This window comes from Brugia malayi, assembly GCF_000002995.4.
Source record: "Brugia malayi strain FR3 genome assembly, contig: Bm_v4_Chr3_scaffold_001, whole genome shotgun sequence".
Taxonomy (NCBI): domain Eukaryota; kingdom Metazoa; phylum Nematoda; class Chromadorea; order Rhabditida; family Onchocercidae; genus Brugia; species Brugia malayi.
Genome location: NW_025062477.1, coordinates 12,013,085 through 12,029,673, shown reverse-complemented (window position 1 = coordinate 12,029,673; position 16,589 = coordinate 12,013,085). Strand labels below are relative to the sequence as shown.

At 20.3% G+C, this 16,589-nt stretch overlaps 1 protein-coding gene across 1 annotated transcript in view; it reads left to right on the top strand.

Annotated features, from left to right (window-relative positions):
* The window catches only part of Bma-tns-1 (Tensin, putative), a gene marked incomplete at both ends in the record, with an annotated part of 71,013 nt that extends 56,938 nt beyond the window's left edge, over window positions 1–14,075 (top strand). The window contains 8 exons of the mRNA XM_043080932.1: window positions 306–454; window positions 1,068–1,129; window positions 8,804–8,890; window positions 9,208–9,327; window positions 10,173–10,400; window positions 11,056–11,189; window positions 13,436–13,545; window positions 13,886–14,075. Coding sequence (XP_042936866.1) covers window positions 306–454; window positions 1,068–1,129; window positions 8,804–8,890; window positions 9,208–9,327; window positions 10,173–10,400; window positions 11,056–11,189; window positions 13,436–13,545; window positions 13,886–14,075 — 1,080 coding nt within the window. The remainder of the gene's footprint in view (window positions 1–305; window positions 455–1,067; window positions 1,130–8,803; window positions 8,891–9,207; window positions 9,328–10,172; window positions 10,401–11,055; window positions 11,190–13,435; window positions 13,546–13,885) is intronic.
* Between the last annotated feature and the right edge of the window lie 2,514 nt (window positions 14,076–16,589).

Sequence of the window (16,589 nt, the reverse complement as noted above, 5' to 3'; positions counted from 1 at the left end):
GATAGAAACAAACAATAATTGAAGCGAAATTTATCAATTTTGTTTGCTATTTATTCAAGTATTGCAAATTTTGCAAGTGCACTTGCATGCATTCTTTGTAGTAATTTTAGTTTAACACTAAATGCATTCATATTGAATTTATACTTTAAATATTACTAAACAAAGATTTTTTCAAAAAAAAAACGGAAGAAAGAAAGAAATTAATTTGATAAATTAAAATTATGAAATTTAAAATTTTTATCAAATTAAAATTATAACCTTTTGAATTTATAATAAATTCGTAATCGTTGTGGTTTAATTTTAAGGACTGGTCATTAGCTCCATCATCTAATCGATCTGCAACACCAGCATTTCCGGTACGTCGTGAAACACCGCAACCATATCATCCGCTTTTATTTGAAGGTGCCAAAGATGTGATACCACCAATGCAACCAGTCAATAATATCACTTATAGGTTATCATTATCACTGATACTTGGAATATTTAATTTATTTTAATTCTTAAATTCATCTTTTCTTTCATTTTATTCAATTTCAAATTTTAAATATGCAAAAATTAATTATTTTCGTCAAAAGTTATAATTGTAAAAGTTATTTATTAGTAATATTAAATCATATATGATAAGTGTTGATTTTTTTTAATTTTTTTAAAGTATTAGTTATAAAATTATAAGTGATAAATGATCATTGTTATATAATAATTAATAAACATTATAAACAGATATATAAAAGTTAGTGCTATTAAAATAACAAATTTTTTTTTTCATATTTAAAAAATAAATCTTTGAATTAAACTTTTTTTTTTTTAAGTAAAACAATGAAAATTCAGATGTCTCTTTTTTTGATTCCTAAATTCATTTTTTCTTTCATTTTATTCAATTTCAAATTTTAGATATGCAAAATTTAATTATTCTTATTTTTTTCTTTTCCAAACATAATTATGATCATTTGAATTTCATTAGTGATATTCAATCATATATGATAATTGTTTTTTTTTTCCTTCATTTTTTTAAGTGTTATAAATTATTTAAAATTTAATTTAAAAAAAAAAAAAAAATATTTTTCTAGGTCTTCATCACCACGTTCTATTTATTATGCACAAAGTCATCGTACATCAATTTCTTCAACTGGTATATTCATTTATATTTTCTATTATCATTCAATTATTAAATTTAAATTTTTTAATTTATTTAATTTTAAACTAAACCATTCTAATATTGAATTTCTTTTCTCTTTTTTTTTTGAAACTTACTTTTTTTGTTAACTTTTTTCCTTTTATTTTTTTTTTTGTTTTGTTTTGTTTTTTATTTTTATTTTTATTTTTTGCAATGTTCTACGTAACATTTTTTTTTCAGTTCCGTAATACAATTCCGACTTTTTGTTATGATTTCTGATTTTTACATTATTATTTATATAATACATTCATTTGTTTATTTTTCGAGATTTCTTTATAATATAAACATTATCTTTTTATTATATCCAAAAAAAAAAAATAAAATAAATAAATAAAAAATACAAAATATCTTTGGCTTATATTTTAGCATAGATTAAACTGATTATTTCTATTTAAGAATTTATATTAAATATCATACAGTTATTAACAGTTATTTTTCAAGCATAAACTTTAATTAAATTTTAGGATTATAATTAAATAATTAATTTATTTTACTTTATAAGAAATCTATTTTTTAAATTTGATAATTTTCAAAACATTCCTATCATTATTATTTGTATTAGCTAAGAATTTGTACAATTCATAAATTTTGTTGTTCAATTTGATTGGATAAAAATAAATCTTAAAAAAAAAAAAAAATGTTTAATATGGATGATTCAAGATGCATTATCTCTTCTCTTCTCTTTTCTCTCTCTCCCCCTCTCCCTCTCTCTCTCCCTCTCTGTTTGTTTCCCTTTTTGTAAAAAGTGCATTTTTGATAATGCTAAGATAAAAATGATTATTTGGCGCTAGTTTTCATAGCGCTGTTTTATTTCTTTTTCAATTGAAAAGTAATTTTTTTTTTTGTAAGGGTTTAAATTTTAATTCATTTAAATATAATTAATTAATGATTAAAGATAATTTATGAAATTAAATTAATTCATCAATTAATTAATAGCATTTAGATTTTAGATAGCAAAATTATTGTTTTACGTCAATTATCATTTTTATCATTACTGTTTCAATTTCACAAGTTTAACTATTGCTAATAAGGGATTATTTGGAGGAAAAATTATAGATTAATTAATTAGCTGTTTAGAGTAAAAATCACAAATTAATTATTTAATTAGCTGTTTAGAGTAAAAATTATGAATTAATTAATTAGCTATTTAGAGATAGAATTTATAGATTAATTAATTAGCTAATTAATTTAATCTTAACTTTGATGTAATAAATATAAATTAAATATTTAGTCAATTTTGTTGATTTCTGATTACTTTCAAAAACTTATTATTATCATTCCCATATGATACTTCGAAATAAATTAATCAAGTAAATCATCAATAAAATAATGTGTTTACTTTAAAAAAATTTAATATTTTTAATCTTGAACAGAATTAGTGTTAATCAATAATATCTTTTTGATGTAATATGAATTAAAGATTTTTTCAACTATTATTTTTTAAAATACATTAATAAAATAATTAGTATAAATTTTAGTTTTTTCTTATTAATATGAATGATATGGAAATTTTAAGACTTAATATTATTACCAAAATATAAATTAATTAATTAACCAGTTAATTTAGTCTTAAAATTTTGTTAGGATTGGAGTATTTTTTTTATTTTTAAATAAAAATTTACATATCATTAAAAAATTTTTAAGTCATTAACAAATAAAAAATGATAATATGACTCATTCAATTTGTTTAATGCTAATCAAAAATTTTAACTTGCTATTATACTATATGAACTTTCTAATAACATATTTAATTTATTTTATTAAATGTTTGTTTTAACATTGATTAGTACTTCATTTATTTATTTGTTTACATGTTTATTTATTTATTTGTTTACTTATTAACTAATCATTTATCATTCATTTCATTATTAATAATTTTTTCTCTTCTTTTGTCTTTTTTCTATTTGTTTTCAAAAAAAAAAATTTTTAAATTTCTTTTTCTTTTTAAATTTCCTATATTCTCCATTTTGATCTTTGATTTCTTCATTGTTTTCTTCTTTCTTCAATTTTTCAAATTTTTCCTTTTTATGAAAAATGATATGATAGGGGGTTGATTACTTTATGGATCATTTTGAAATTCAAGAATTTCAAAATACTTTTAGTTTGTTTTTGTTTATTTTTCCTTTTTAATTTTTTTTTTTTTGTCTTTTCATCTTTTTTTCTTTCTTTTTTTTTTCTAAATTGGAAAATTAAAAGATTTTATACTTTTCATTTATATTATATCTATAAATTTGTTTCATTTCGCATTTTTTTTCCTCCCTTCTGTTTGTTTGAAAAAAAAAAATTCTGAAATAATTAAAATTTTTAATCGTTAAAATTAAAAGCAAAATATTAGAGGCGAAACATAAATTAAAAAGAGAGAGAGAGAGAGAGAGGAAGAAAGAAAGAAAGAGAAGTGATATCTAAAATGCAAATACTACTGCTTCCGGTAACTTTGTCACCTAGTAACATTTGTTTAAAATTCAAATGATTGTGAATAAAATAGTTTAGATGTTGCATATTATTGAATTAATTCATTGATGCGTAAATGTCACTTTTCCGCTTTCTGCTTTATAGCTGAAAATATGCTACTGAGTTAGGTTTATTTAATTTTTGTTTATTACTATTCAGCATATTACTAAGTTCAAACTTTTTATTAAATAAATTTTTTAAATAATAAACAATTCATCCATTATTTTTAGCAGAAATTTGTAAAAAAAATTTTTTTAATAGCCTTTTAACATAATTATATTATCATTTGTAATTTCTTTATAATATATAATTTCATATCATTATACTTATCTTAATCATATCATTTATATATTTTACATACAATTCAATCAAATTTCTTTCTAAAAATTTCTCATCATTTACTTTTCTTTTTAGAAAGTATTACCTTAACATTTATAAACTTTTAAAGTATGTACGTAATAAATGCATTATCGTATTATATTTATTAATAACATCGAATTTCATTTTGTTAATTTTTCTCTACTATAAGAATTTTTCTCCTACGTATAACCTTTTTTTAATGCGTACTACAACTTTAACTACAAATTGTATCACGTAGATCACGTTTTTTTTTAAACTTTTAATATAATTAAAGTTTTGCATTATGTATTTTAACATTTAATTTTGAATAGAAATGAATAGGATTAATTGATAGTTGTGATAATGATAATGATGATAGTAAATTTTACGTGAATAAAGAAGAAATGTGTTGTTGTTGTTGTTGTTAATTAAAATCTTTTAAACTTAAAAGAAGAATTGTGTATTAAACATTACATCATATTTATCATTATCATTATTATCATCTTATCGAAATATCTTCATTTTTATTAATAGATATTTTTAACATTTTCTATTTTTTGATACATTTTAATTTATTTTTTATTCTTCTCCTTCTTTTATTTCCTTATCATTTTATTATCATCAGTATTGTTGTTATTATCATTATTATTATCATCAGTAATATCAATCATTACCTTTTTTCCACCTTTTTCTTCTTCTCTCTCCCTTTTTCTCCCTCTCTTTCTCCCTTATTTTTTTTTATTTTAAAGATATTTTTTGCATATATATTTTTTCTAATCTGATTAACATTTACTATTATTATCACCAATTATTATCATCAATAACAATCAATCATTCATTACCATTTTTAATTCTCTTCTTTCTCTCTCTATCTTCTTGTCTCTTATATCTTTTTCTCTTTCTCTCTCTCTCTCTCTCTTTCTTCCTAATCCTCATTTCTTATTTCAATATATATATATATATATTTTGTTATTTTATTTCTTCTCTAATCTAATTTCTCATCCTTCATTCTTCTCCCCTCTCTCCCTCCCTCTCTCTCTCTCTCTCTCTCTTTATATATTTGATTATCTTTTCTTATCACTGCGATGGCTTATTGATTCACTGATAGCAATAGTAATAGTAAAATGAATGATTTAGTTAAATTGAAATCAGTGGATGAATGGAACAGATGAATGATAGTTAAGGCATTCATTTTCCTCATTTCATTGTAAATTTGAAAGCTGAAAAGCAGCTGACACATTTCTTCTATTTCATATCAAATTTTCATTCCTTTAAACTTTCTCATTTTAAATTCCTTTTTTCTTATTTTTTTTTCTTTCTTCATCTTATTATTATTATTATTTTCAACATATTATATTATCAGTTATTCAACCATTTTTATTTATTAATTTATCAGTTATTCTATCACTTTTATTTATTAATTTATCAATTATTCTATCATTTTCATTTATTAATTTATCAATTATTCTATCATTTTCATTTATTAATTTATCAATTATTCTATCATTTTCACTTATTAATTTATCAGTTATCCTATGACCTTCATTTATTATCATATATATGTATTAATGAATAATTTTTATTTTCAGTTAACTGGCTAAAATTAATAATAGTATTAATTGTTTACAGTATTTTATTTATTTATTTATTTTTTTTCATTTTTCATATAAGTTATTATTAATTTTAAAAAAACAAAATATATTTATATTAATAAATCGAAAAAATGCAAAATATATTTATATATCAATAAATTTAAAAAAAAATAAAAAAACGAATTATATATTTATACCAATATTATCAATTTTATCAATCGATTCCTTTTTCTTCTTCATTCCTCTTTATCAAATAATAAATTTAACAAAAAAAAAAAAAAATTTTTTTCTTTTTTGTATACATTCCAAATATTTTCATTCAATTTGTTAACAATTAGGTAAATTATATTAAATATTATTCGTAATTTAATCATTTTTTCATTCGTTTTATTTTTATTTCTTAAATTCAATTATAAAATGATCTTTTTTTTTTTCATTTCTCATTTTTCTATGCATTATTTATTCTTTTATCAATTTATTATTCTGAAAAAAAAAAAAAAGAAACGAAAAGAAAAATTCCATTCTTTTTCTAATTAATCTATCCTTCATTTTCATTCTATTTTAATTTTTCATCTCTTTTTTTTTTTTTGCTCCAAAGCTTTTCTATTTTTAGATGATAAAATTAGTTCTAAATTTTAATAAAAATTATTTTCAATTTAATTTAATGAATGAAAAAAGATTTCTTTTTTGATCTCTCTCTTTTTTCTGCAATTTTATTAAGATAAAAATTAAAATTTTAATTATTACAACAACTATACAAATACTATTCTATTACACATATATTTTAGAATTGCTATGAATTTTGATCAAATTTGTAATTCGTAACAGTAATGTCACATTAATGTCACATATTATTGCTCTTCGTTTACCTTTCAGCAATATTACAGAAAATTGTTTACAACCAATACGATTGGCATTTTGATGATTTTCTAATTAAAAATTAATAGAATTATTAATTTCATTTTATATTATATTTTAGTAAATGTTTTTTGTTATCATTCATTCATCTTTTTCTATTAAAAAAAAATTATTGTCTAATCGATTTTTTTTTCAAATTAATTTCTTTTATTAAAATTAAGTAATGACTTATAAATTGATTTATTCCTCTCTTTTTTTTTTTTTTATCAATCACATATCAATAAATTTGTTTGTAAAAATGATATACGATGAAAATGTTTGTATTATAAATGATTTTAATTTAAAATTAAAATTAATTTTTTCTTCTTTTTCTCGTTTCTTTCTCTCATTCTTGTTTTTTTTTTTCCTTTCTTGAGATAGTGAATTTTTTTATAAAATGAAATTTATAAATTTTTGTTAGGCATTTGAGAAAGAAGATATTCTTCACAAATTTTTCATCAGTGAATGTCCGAATCACAAACAAGTTCAGCATCACCATCAACAACTTTAACAATTTCAAATAATTTACCACCATCACTAGCACTGGATGATAATGATGATGATGATGATAACAATGGTGATAATTATGATAATAATAATGGTAATGATGTTGATGTAATATCATTGCCAAACGTGGAAGCAAAATTATTGGAAATTTCCAATTCACTTCAAAACTGCAAATCAATTTATGCGAATGATGAAAATTTCTGCTCAACAAATGATGATAATGATGGATCAGAGTGTATTTTAAAAAATACAAATTCTATGATTGTTAAATTTGATGTTCAAATGGATGAACAAACTTTGGACAATTGTGATGCTGCGAAATTATCACAAAATGCTACTGATGACAATGAAATTAAGCAACAAACAAACAACAAAACGAATGATAAAATTGAAAATGATGAAAAACAAAAAGGTATGATAAATGATGAAACAATTGAAAGTGATATGATAATTGCTAAGAGTAAAGGTCAAATTATTGATAATGAAGTAGTAAATGTATGGATTACTTCAACTGATACTCAAAATATTGAAATCAATGATGAGGAAGAAATTGGAAAGAATTCGAAATTTCATAAAAGAGAAGAAGAAAAGAAAGAAGAAGGAGAAGGAAAAGGCGAAGAAGAAGAAGAAAAGAAGATGATAATGAATTTAGCAACGAATATCAATGAATTATCAATTGATAAAAGCACCTCAGTGATGATAAAAAATTGTGATGAAGATGATGCTAGCTTAATGATTAATTTAAAATCTAATACAAATCGATTTATGTCAAAAAGTCCAGATCATGCAAGTGTTAGAACAGTGTCAGAAAGTCCACCTGGTGCTAATGATAGTTGGAAAAATGCTACAATTAATATGTATCATTCATTTGATAATGATAATCAAAATGATGGTATACAATCAACATACAATACGACATTTCGAAATCATCAAACAAAAATTACTTATAATAACAAAACATTAAGTGAGTTAATTTTAATTAAATTAAAATTAAATTTTTTCTTTTTTTTCTTTGAATTGTTTTACTTTGAATATTTTAATTTAACATATGTGCAGCGATAGTTTTTTTATTATTATTATTATTTGTGTATATATAATTAAACATTTATCAATTATGCAAATATGATAAGAAAAAAAAGATGATAGAAATGATAATAACATATTAGTAAAAGTATGTATAAAGTAAAAGTATCATTAAAAGTATATACAACGTTATCAGTAAAAGTATATCAATAAACAGATGTTAATATTGATAATATTTTGCAATGATTATCAATAAACAATAATAATATCATATCATTTGTGTGCTAATTTACTGATCAAATTAATTTACTAATCAAATTCATTCATTCATTACTTTACCTTTTTTTTTCTTCAGCAAATTTTTTTTTTTGTCAATTAATATTAAAATTTTCCACCTAATCGTTTTATGCTTATCACACTCATATGTTGCAAAAATGTTAACAAATTTGACGTTTAAATTTATATATCAAATTTTATTCTAATTTAATTTCTATTTAAAAATAATTTTTTTCAATTTTAAATTTTCATTTCCTCTTTTTTTCTTTTATGTTTTTTTTTTTTTTTTTTTTTTTTTTTTTAAATATTTTTCATTTATTTATATTTACCTCAATTTTAAATTTTGTATTTCTTTTTAAGAAAGATGAAAAAAAAAAAAAAAACGAAATTTACATTTTTGTTAAAGAATTTGAATTTTTTGTAGAAAAAGAAAATTCCATTTATTTCAATTAATTTTAAAAATATAATCGTTGTATAAAATATATGATTACTAATATTTCAATGATATGATAAGATCATATCATTCGTTTTGTTTTATTTACAGATTTGGGTGAAGTAATTCATCATCATCCATTATTTGTGAAAAATACATCAAAATACTGGTATAAGCCAACAATATCAAGGGAAGATGGTTAGAAAGTTTTTTTTTTTTTTTGACTTTAAAATTATCATTCATTTTTTTCTTTTAGTTTTTTTTTTTTTTTTTTTAATATGAAATTGTCTTTTGAGTTTTTCAAAAATTTGAAAATTTTTATTTTGCTTACAATTTATATTGTAATTTAATTTGAAAATATTTATTAAATTATAATGGATTCTTATGCATTATTATTATTATATCGTAGTTTACATATACGTACACATCTGACTAACATTGTTTATTTTTTGAATTAATAAAATTTTCAAATTACAGTTATTCGATTATTTTAAATTACTAAATTATATTTACAGCTGTAAACATGCTCAGGGATAAACCACCGGGTACGTTTGTTGTACGGGACAGTAACAGTTTTCCGGGTGCATTTGGTTTAGCGCTAAAAGTTGCAACACCGCCACCTGGTGTTCATCCTGGTATATTTTATTTTTCTCTCAATTTAATTTTACCATATTTAAAAGAAAATAAACAATAAGACGAAAAAAAAATTTAATAAATTGTTATAATTTATTTCTTTAATAAAATAATTTAATAAAGTTTGAATGATAAGTCATTATGTTCATTATTATTATTATTATTATTATTATTATTATTATTTCTTCAAATTTGGATAAAGAAATTAATTTAATTTTAAATTTTGAAATAGATTTTAATTTTTAAAATTAGTTTTTATGTTTCTTTTCTCTTTTTTTTTTTCTATTTAGGAAATTACACTAAAATACCATTCCTTTAGTGAGCTTTTGAATTTTTCTTATTAGCTTTTTTTTCCTACCACGATATTTTTATTGAGTCAAATTATCCTTATTTTTCTCGTAGTATCAATATTACTAATTTATCTTTAAGTAATTACTGTTTATGCACATTGATATCTTTAATTAATAATTACCTTTAATTATTGACTTACCTTTGATTATTGATAAAAAGGAATTAGCTATAATAATCAGTAATAATACTTGGTTCTCGAATATTTATCACTAGTAATTTATAAAAGTTAGAATGGTTGAAATTTTTTTTTAATCAATCAAATAATAATCATAAAAAATTTTTATTAATTTTTTTTTTGCCTTCATATATTATATAGCATTTAATTTGTAATTAAGTTAGATTTGCATTATTTTAATTATTCGTAATGAAATATTATTATTAACTTATTATAACTATAATTACTGTTAATTCTTTTTTTTCAAAAAAAAGTTTAATGGATTCTTTTCTTTTTTTTTTTTTAAAAAAAAAAAGGAGAAAATGAAATTACTAATTTTAGGTGATGGTACCGAATTGGTACGTCATTTTCTCATTGAACCATCACCAAAAGGTGTCAAATTAAAAGGTTGTAATAATGAACCAGTATTTGGTACCTTATCCGCACTTGTATACCAACATTCAATAATACCACTTGCGCTACCAACTAAATTATTGCTACCGGAATACGATCCGGCAAATACACCGGAACATATTTCTGCTGCACAACAACTTTTACAACAGGGAGCCGGTTTGTTATTTCATTTTGAATATATAACATCAATTTAGTATTTATTTATTCCATTTCTTTTTATTTTCTTGCATATTATTTATATTCGTAAAAAAAAAACAAAAAAAACAAAAAGAGAACTAAATTTCTTCAAAAAAAAAAGTTCAGTTTAATAAAAAATATTCCAAATATCAATTTCTGATTTTTTTCCATTAATCATACTTTATATATAAGTAAATATGGTTAAAAGTATAAAAACAAAAAATTAATAAATTGATTTGTGATGTTCTTTTTTTTTAAATTTATTTATTATTTTAAATATATCATAGATTTACTATAAATTAAACAAAAAAATGAACTAATTTATAGTAATTTTGTGATATATATTTACATTAATAAAAAATGAAAAATTAAAGTTGCAAAAAAGAAAAAAATTTTTTTTTTTTGCTTTCTTTTTTTTTCATTCATTTTTAAGTAATTAATTCAAAAGTTTGATAAAATTTAAGTTAGTATTCTTGCTGTTCAATTTTAACATTTTCTTATACACACTTTTATCCACTTTTTTAATTGGTTATTTATTTTTTCTGTATTCTCAGTAATGGAAAAAAAAATTCAATAAAAATTTTATTCAAAAATTTTTTGATTTTTTTAAAATTAAAAAGTAAAAATTTTACAGCTTGCAATGTGACATATATTATTTCACTGGATACCGAATCATTAACCGGACCGGAAGCTGCTCGACGTTGTATTGATCAAACATTTGATCTTCTCAAACAAAAAATGATTCAACCTGTTTCAGTGCATTTTAAGGTAAATAAGTAATACTTTTTTATTTTAAAGTAAGTAATAATTAGTAATTTATATTTGTTAAAGTAAGTAATTAATATATATTTTTCTTATATTTGTATTTGTAAAAAAAAAGGAATTCATTAAATAGAAATTCATTAAACAAATTCTATGACAATTTTATAAATTACAAATTAATCAATTAAACAATTAAATCAGTCAATCAATCAACGAATATTACTAACCAATCAATCAATATTAAGCTTAGATTTCATTATTGAAAATAATTGTTGTTAATAAAATTATTATCAAAAATTTTAAACGATTTGTAAAATTTGTTAAATATTTCTAAACTTCTAACATTTTACAAATTTAAATCTATCAACAAAAAAAAAAACATTTACACTTATTTGTTTATTTTTTTTTTCATTTCTTAAATGAATAAAAATATTTTCAGCATAACTTATTAATTTATAGTATTTTGAAAAGTAATTTTACATTATTTTTATATTTTTTCTTTAATTTCATATAAAAATAAACGATTTATGATATATTGTAAATAAAATTTAAGATGTATCTTAGTTTTAGCTTTTCTTTCGTTTTTTTTTTTTGTTTTGTTTTAATATGCAATAAAAAGTATAAAATGAAATCGAAAAATTAAAAAATTGGAAAATTAGCTTAGATGAAAGTATTTTAAAATATTTAAGCATTGTGTAATTATTCACCTTCTTATCTGTCAACTTTTTACGCACGTGATCATACGTAATCATTCTAGACTTTCACGTGTTATAAAGTTGAATGAAAAATTATGATAAGAACAATGTCCTTTTTTTCTTTTTTTTCATATGAATAATTTTAATTAGCATATAGAAATTTTAAAAAATTTTAATCCATTTTAATATTTTTAATTTAATGCCTTTTTTTTAGGATAAAATAATGATTGGATTTTTCTTCTTCCTTTTTTAGCTATTAATTTTTAATTTTCTAATTAATAATAATTGATAAATTAATTAGTAGTTGGTAAATTATTCTTAGTAAATTTCAAAATTAAAGCACTAAATATGTTTACTTCATTTATAGTTATCATTAATAAGTTCATCGGAATAGTTCATGGTCATTTTATTAGATCATTTTAATTTCTTTAATGGCATATTTTAATTTAGCAATTTTACTTAGCATTAATTGAATTTATTAATATTATTTCTCAATATATTAATTGTTCAGTTAATTCAGTTAATGTGTAAAATTTTTGATATACATTTAAATATGATTTTAAAATATCATATAATTCAGTGCCAATATTTAGGAATTCTAAGATTTGATGGATCTATTAATAATTTTAATTATCTAATGGTTAAAATTATAAATATTTTCTTCCAATTATTTAATAATAATAATAAATATATAGTAATTAAATGAAATGATTTAAACAGATCAGATTTCTTTTAAAAATTAATTATTTTGTATTTTTTTCCTTCACATATTTGTTTTTTTATTAATATGTTTCATCAAAAAAATTGATGAATAATTTGTTATTTAATTTTTCCATACTATTTCATATCAAAATAAACAAATCGTAACAAATAATTTAATTTATTTCATGTCAAAATTAGTATATCTTGATGATAATTTAATTTCAGTTTATCATTATTGATATTATTATTATTTCAATTTATTTAATTAGAAATCGAATAATTTTTAATATTTTCTACTTATTATGGAAAAACGGCAATTTGAAAAAAAAGACTAGAAGAAAGGAGGATGAAAAGGGAGAGAGAGAGAGAAAAAAAGTTAAAATATATCCAAAATCTATCTTTCTGACTTAATTTTATTATAATTATTTTATTTATATGATAGCATTTTTCTACTTTCTCAATGGTTGTACTTTTTATGTTAAAGAAAATTTTGAATTTAGTTAGATTATCATAAATTTAATTAGCTTACATTAAACATAGCAGTGAAATGATAATAATAATGCAATTATTTTTGTTTTTCTTTCTTAGCATATGAATAAAATATTGTTATTATTCTTGCTAATATTATTATTATTATTATTATTATTATTATTATTACTATTATTATTATTATTATTATTATTATTATTATTATTATTATTATTATTATTATTATATTACTATTACTATTACTATTACTATTGCTATTTGATATTGTTATTATTACTAATTTCAATTATTATTACTATTATTAATCCTATACTGATGCTTTTTAGGATTTTATTGGTTGTCTTACATTACCTTATATTATTGCAGGTGTCATCTCAAGGTATCACAATAACGGATAACACAAGGCGACTTTTCTTTAGGCGACATTATCCTGTACAATCCGTTACATACGCAGGTTTGGATCCTTCTGATCGGAGGTATGAAATTTGAATTTAATATTTAAAATCAATATGTCGTAAATTTGCGCTATCATTTTATCATTATGCTAGTTTTTATTTGCATATAATGCATTAGTGAAATTGACTTACAATTGATTTTTATTGGTATATCAAAAATTAAAATTAATTGATTTAATTTAGTTTTCATCAATTTTATTATCATTTCTATATATTTAATATTTATATTTTTTAAATAATACATTTGTTTTAAAAAAAAATGTGGAAATGAGTTAATTATTTGAATTTTATTCTTTTTATTTTCTTTTGTTTTTTATTTAGTACTTTCCGTTGCGCAATTATTACAATAATTACTTTACAGGTGGGATAATTCATACCTGGAAGGTAGCGTGACAAAATACGTCAAAAATGCTCGAATGTTTGCATTTGTCGCACGTAAGATAGGCTCCAGAACGGATAATACATGCCATATTTTTGCGGAATTAGAACCGGAACAACCGGCTACAGCTGTTGTAAACTTTATCACTAAAGTTATGATGGGACGCAGATAAAATAAATTTCAAATTTTGTTTTCATCTTTCATATTTCTTCATAAATTCCTCTTATTTTTATTATGAACATTTAAATTTTTAATTTTATTCTTTATAATTTCAAAAAAAAATTTTTTTTTTTCGTTTTTGAATTTTCACAAAACAAATAGATTTTTTTGCAAATAAAGAAAATTGCAAAAATTTTGAAAATGAAAAGTAATACATCAATTTTCATGGTTTTTCTCTCTCCCTCTCTCTCTCTCTTTCTCCTCTTTTTTTTTCAGAAATTAGCTGCATTCCATCATTTCAATGTATATGAAAAGTTTACATTAGTTAAATTTTCTCTTTCTCTTCCTCTTCTCCTTTTTTTTTTAATTTTTGCTTGATATTTTTATTTTATTTTTGATAATTAAAATTTGCTAAACTTATTCAGATTTTCACTGTACATACGGAATGGAAAATTCCATTAAATTTTTTTTTTTTTGAAATAAATAAATTTCAAATGTAGAAAAAATCGAATTGAAATTCAATTGCATAATGAATATTTTTTTGATAATGCATAAAACATTTGAATTTATTGTAAAATTTTGCAAAAACTGCAGTAGAGAGTTAATTGTATTTTAAATTTAAATAAATTCTTTCATTTTCTATGAAAGCATAATGCTATTTTTTATATGCTTTGTATGCATTTTTTTCTGTGTGAACTTAAATTTGAAAAGTTTAATTTCCTTTTTTTTTTTTTTTTTGCTGTAAAATATTTTAATGAAAATCGCCTTCATCTAATTGTGTCTTCTCAAAAAATTTTTCCTTTTTTTTTTTACTTTTATCTTTAGCATTTTTCTTCTTTTATTTTTTTACATGGAAAAAGTCTGATAATATTAAGTTGTTTCTTTATCACATTTTGTGATAATAGTTTTTATATTATATATGATTGATAAAAATAGTGATAATAGCTATACAATTTATTTTTATTATTATTATCAGTCTATTCTTATCGTTATTATCACGATTATTTTTCCCATGTGAAAGAATGTAGGCTTAATTTGCTTTATGCTGTATCATTTTATCATTGTCACATTATTATCACTATATTATTATTATTGCTATCATGATAATTATGATTATTATTTATGATTGTCATCATTGTATGCTACTGCTATTTGTGAAATCGTAAAATTGATACTTTTTCTTTTTTTCTTCCTTTTTCCTGCATCGAAAATATTGCTCTTTTCTTTACTCTCTCCCTCTCTCTTTCTTTATTTTAGCTAATTAATTAATTAATTAATGAACTGTTGTATATACATTGATGATTAGAAAAAGGAAAATATTTTTTTTTTCTTTTTTAATTATTTCATTATTTCTATCGCCAACTATGGCCAATATCAATTGCTGTTATTTTTTGCTATTATGAGCTTTTTTTTTTGTGAAACGATGAAAAAAAAAAGTATATTTTGACTAAATGTTCAAATTATTATTCATCGATTAATTAACAACGAAAAATAATTTCAAATTCCATCAGAAAAAAAAAAAAAAGAATTTGAAAAAATTTAAATATTTAATTAAAGAGAAACAAAATTTCACAAAAATTCATTGAGTCTTTTGAATCTTTGAACTACGATAATATTTATTAAAAAAAAAAAAAAAAAAAAACGGTGATGGAAGTTTGCTTTCTTATCAAAATTACCTTATCAAAGTTACTTTGTCAAAATTGAGTGAATAATTTGTAGTTTACAGATTTTTGATCTCTTTTATTCGAAAGCTCAAAATGATCCAATTAATTGTTTTTTTTTTTTTTTTTTTTTTGGTATGTAAAATTCAAAAGGTCACAGGCATTATAAAAGGTCAAAATGCATTTCGAAAGATCATAGAGCAAAAAAAAAAAAAAAAAAACAAATTAATAAAGGAAAAAATCGAATTGTTTTGATAAACATCTAAAGGGATATTGCTGATATTGGTAAATAATATTGATTAATCGATTAATCAGTCTGTCTAATATTACAAAGTTTATTTCTAAAATGATTAAAGAAGAAATTGTGTCACTTTTTTCATTTAGTTATTTAATTTATCAAATCTAATTTATTTAACTTTAATTTAACTCATCAATTTCGAATAAAGAATTTTTATTCCCTAAATTGAATCTTTCTCATTTTGCTATTTGATTTTTTTTTCCTTTTCTTTTCCTTTTAAATTGAAGAGATGAGATATAAACAAACATAATATAGTAAATTTCAAACTTTTGAAGCTTTTCAAAATCTTAGAATGATCCAAAAATATGAGAGATTAAACGATGCTATCATGATTTTAGTGATAATGATAATCAGAAAAGTCATTACCGATGAAAATGTTACGCGCTATTAACCATAAACAAAGTTTCCGATAATATGAATGATTGAAATTATTAAAGTAAAAATGAGAAAAAAGTATAGAAAAATAATATCAATAATAAAAAAAATACTATCATTAGTAATAATAACAATAATAATAGTAATGATAGTAATAAATCAATAATAACTAGTAAACAACGTAAAATAGACA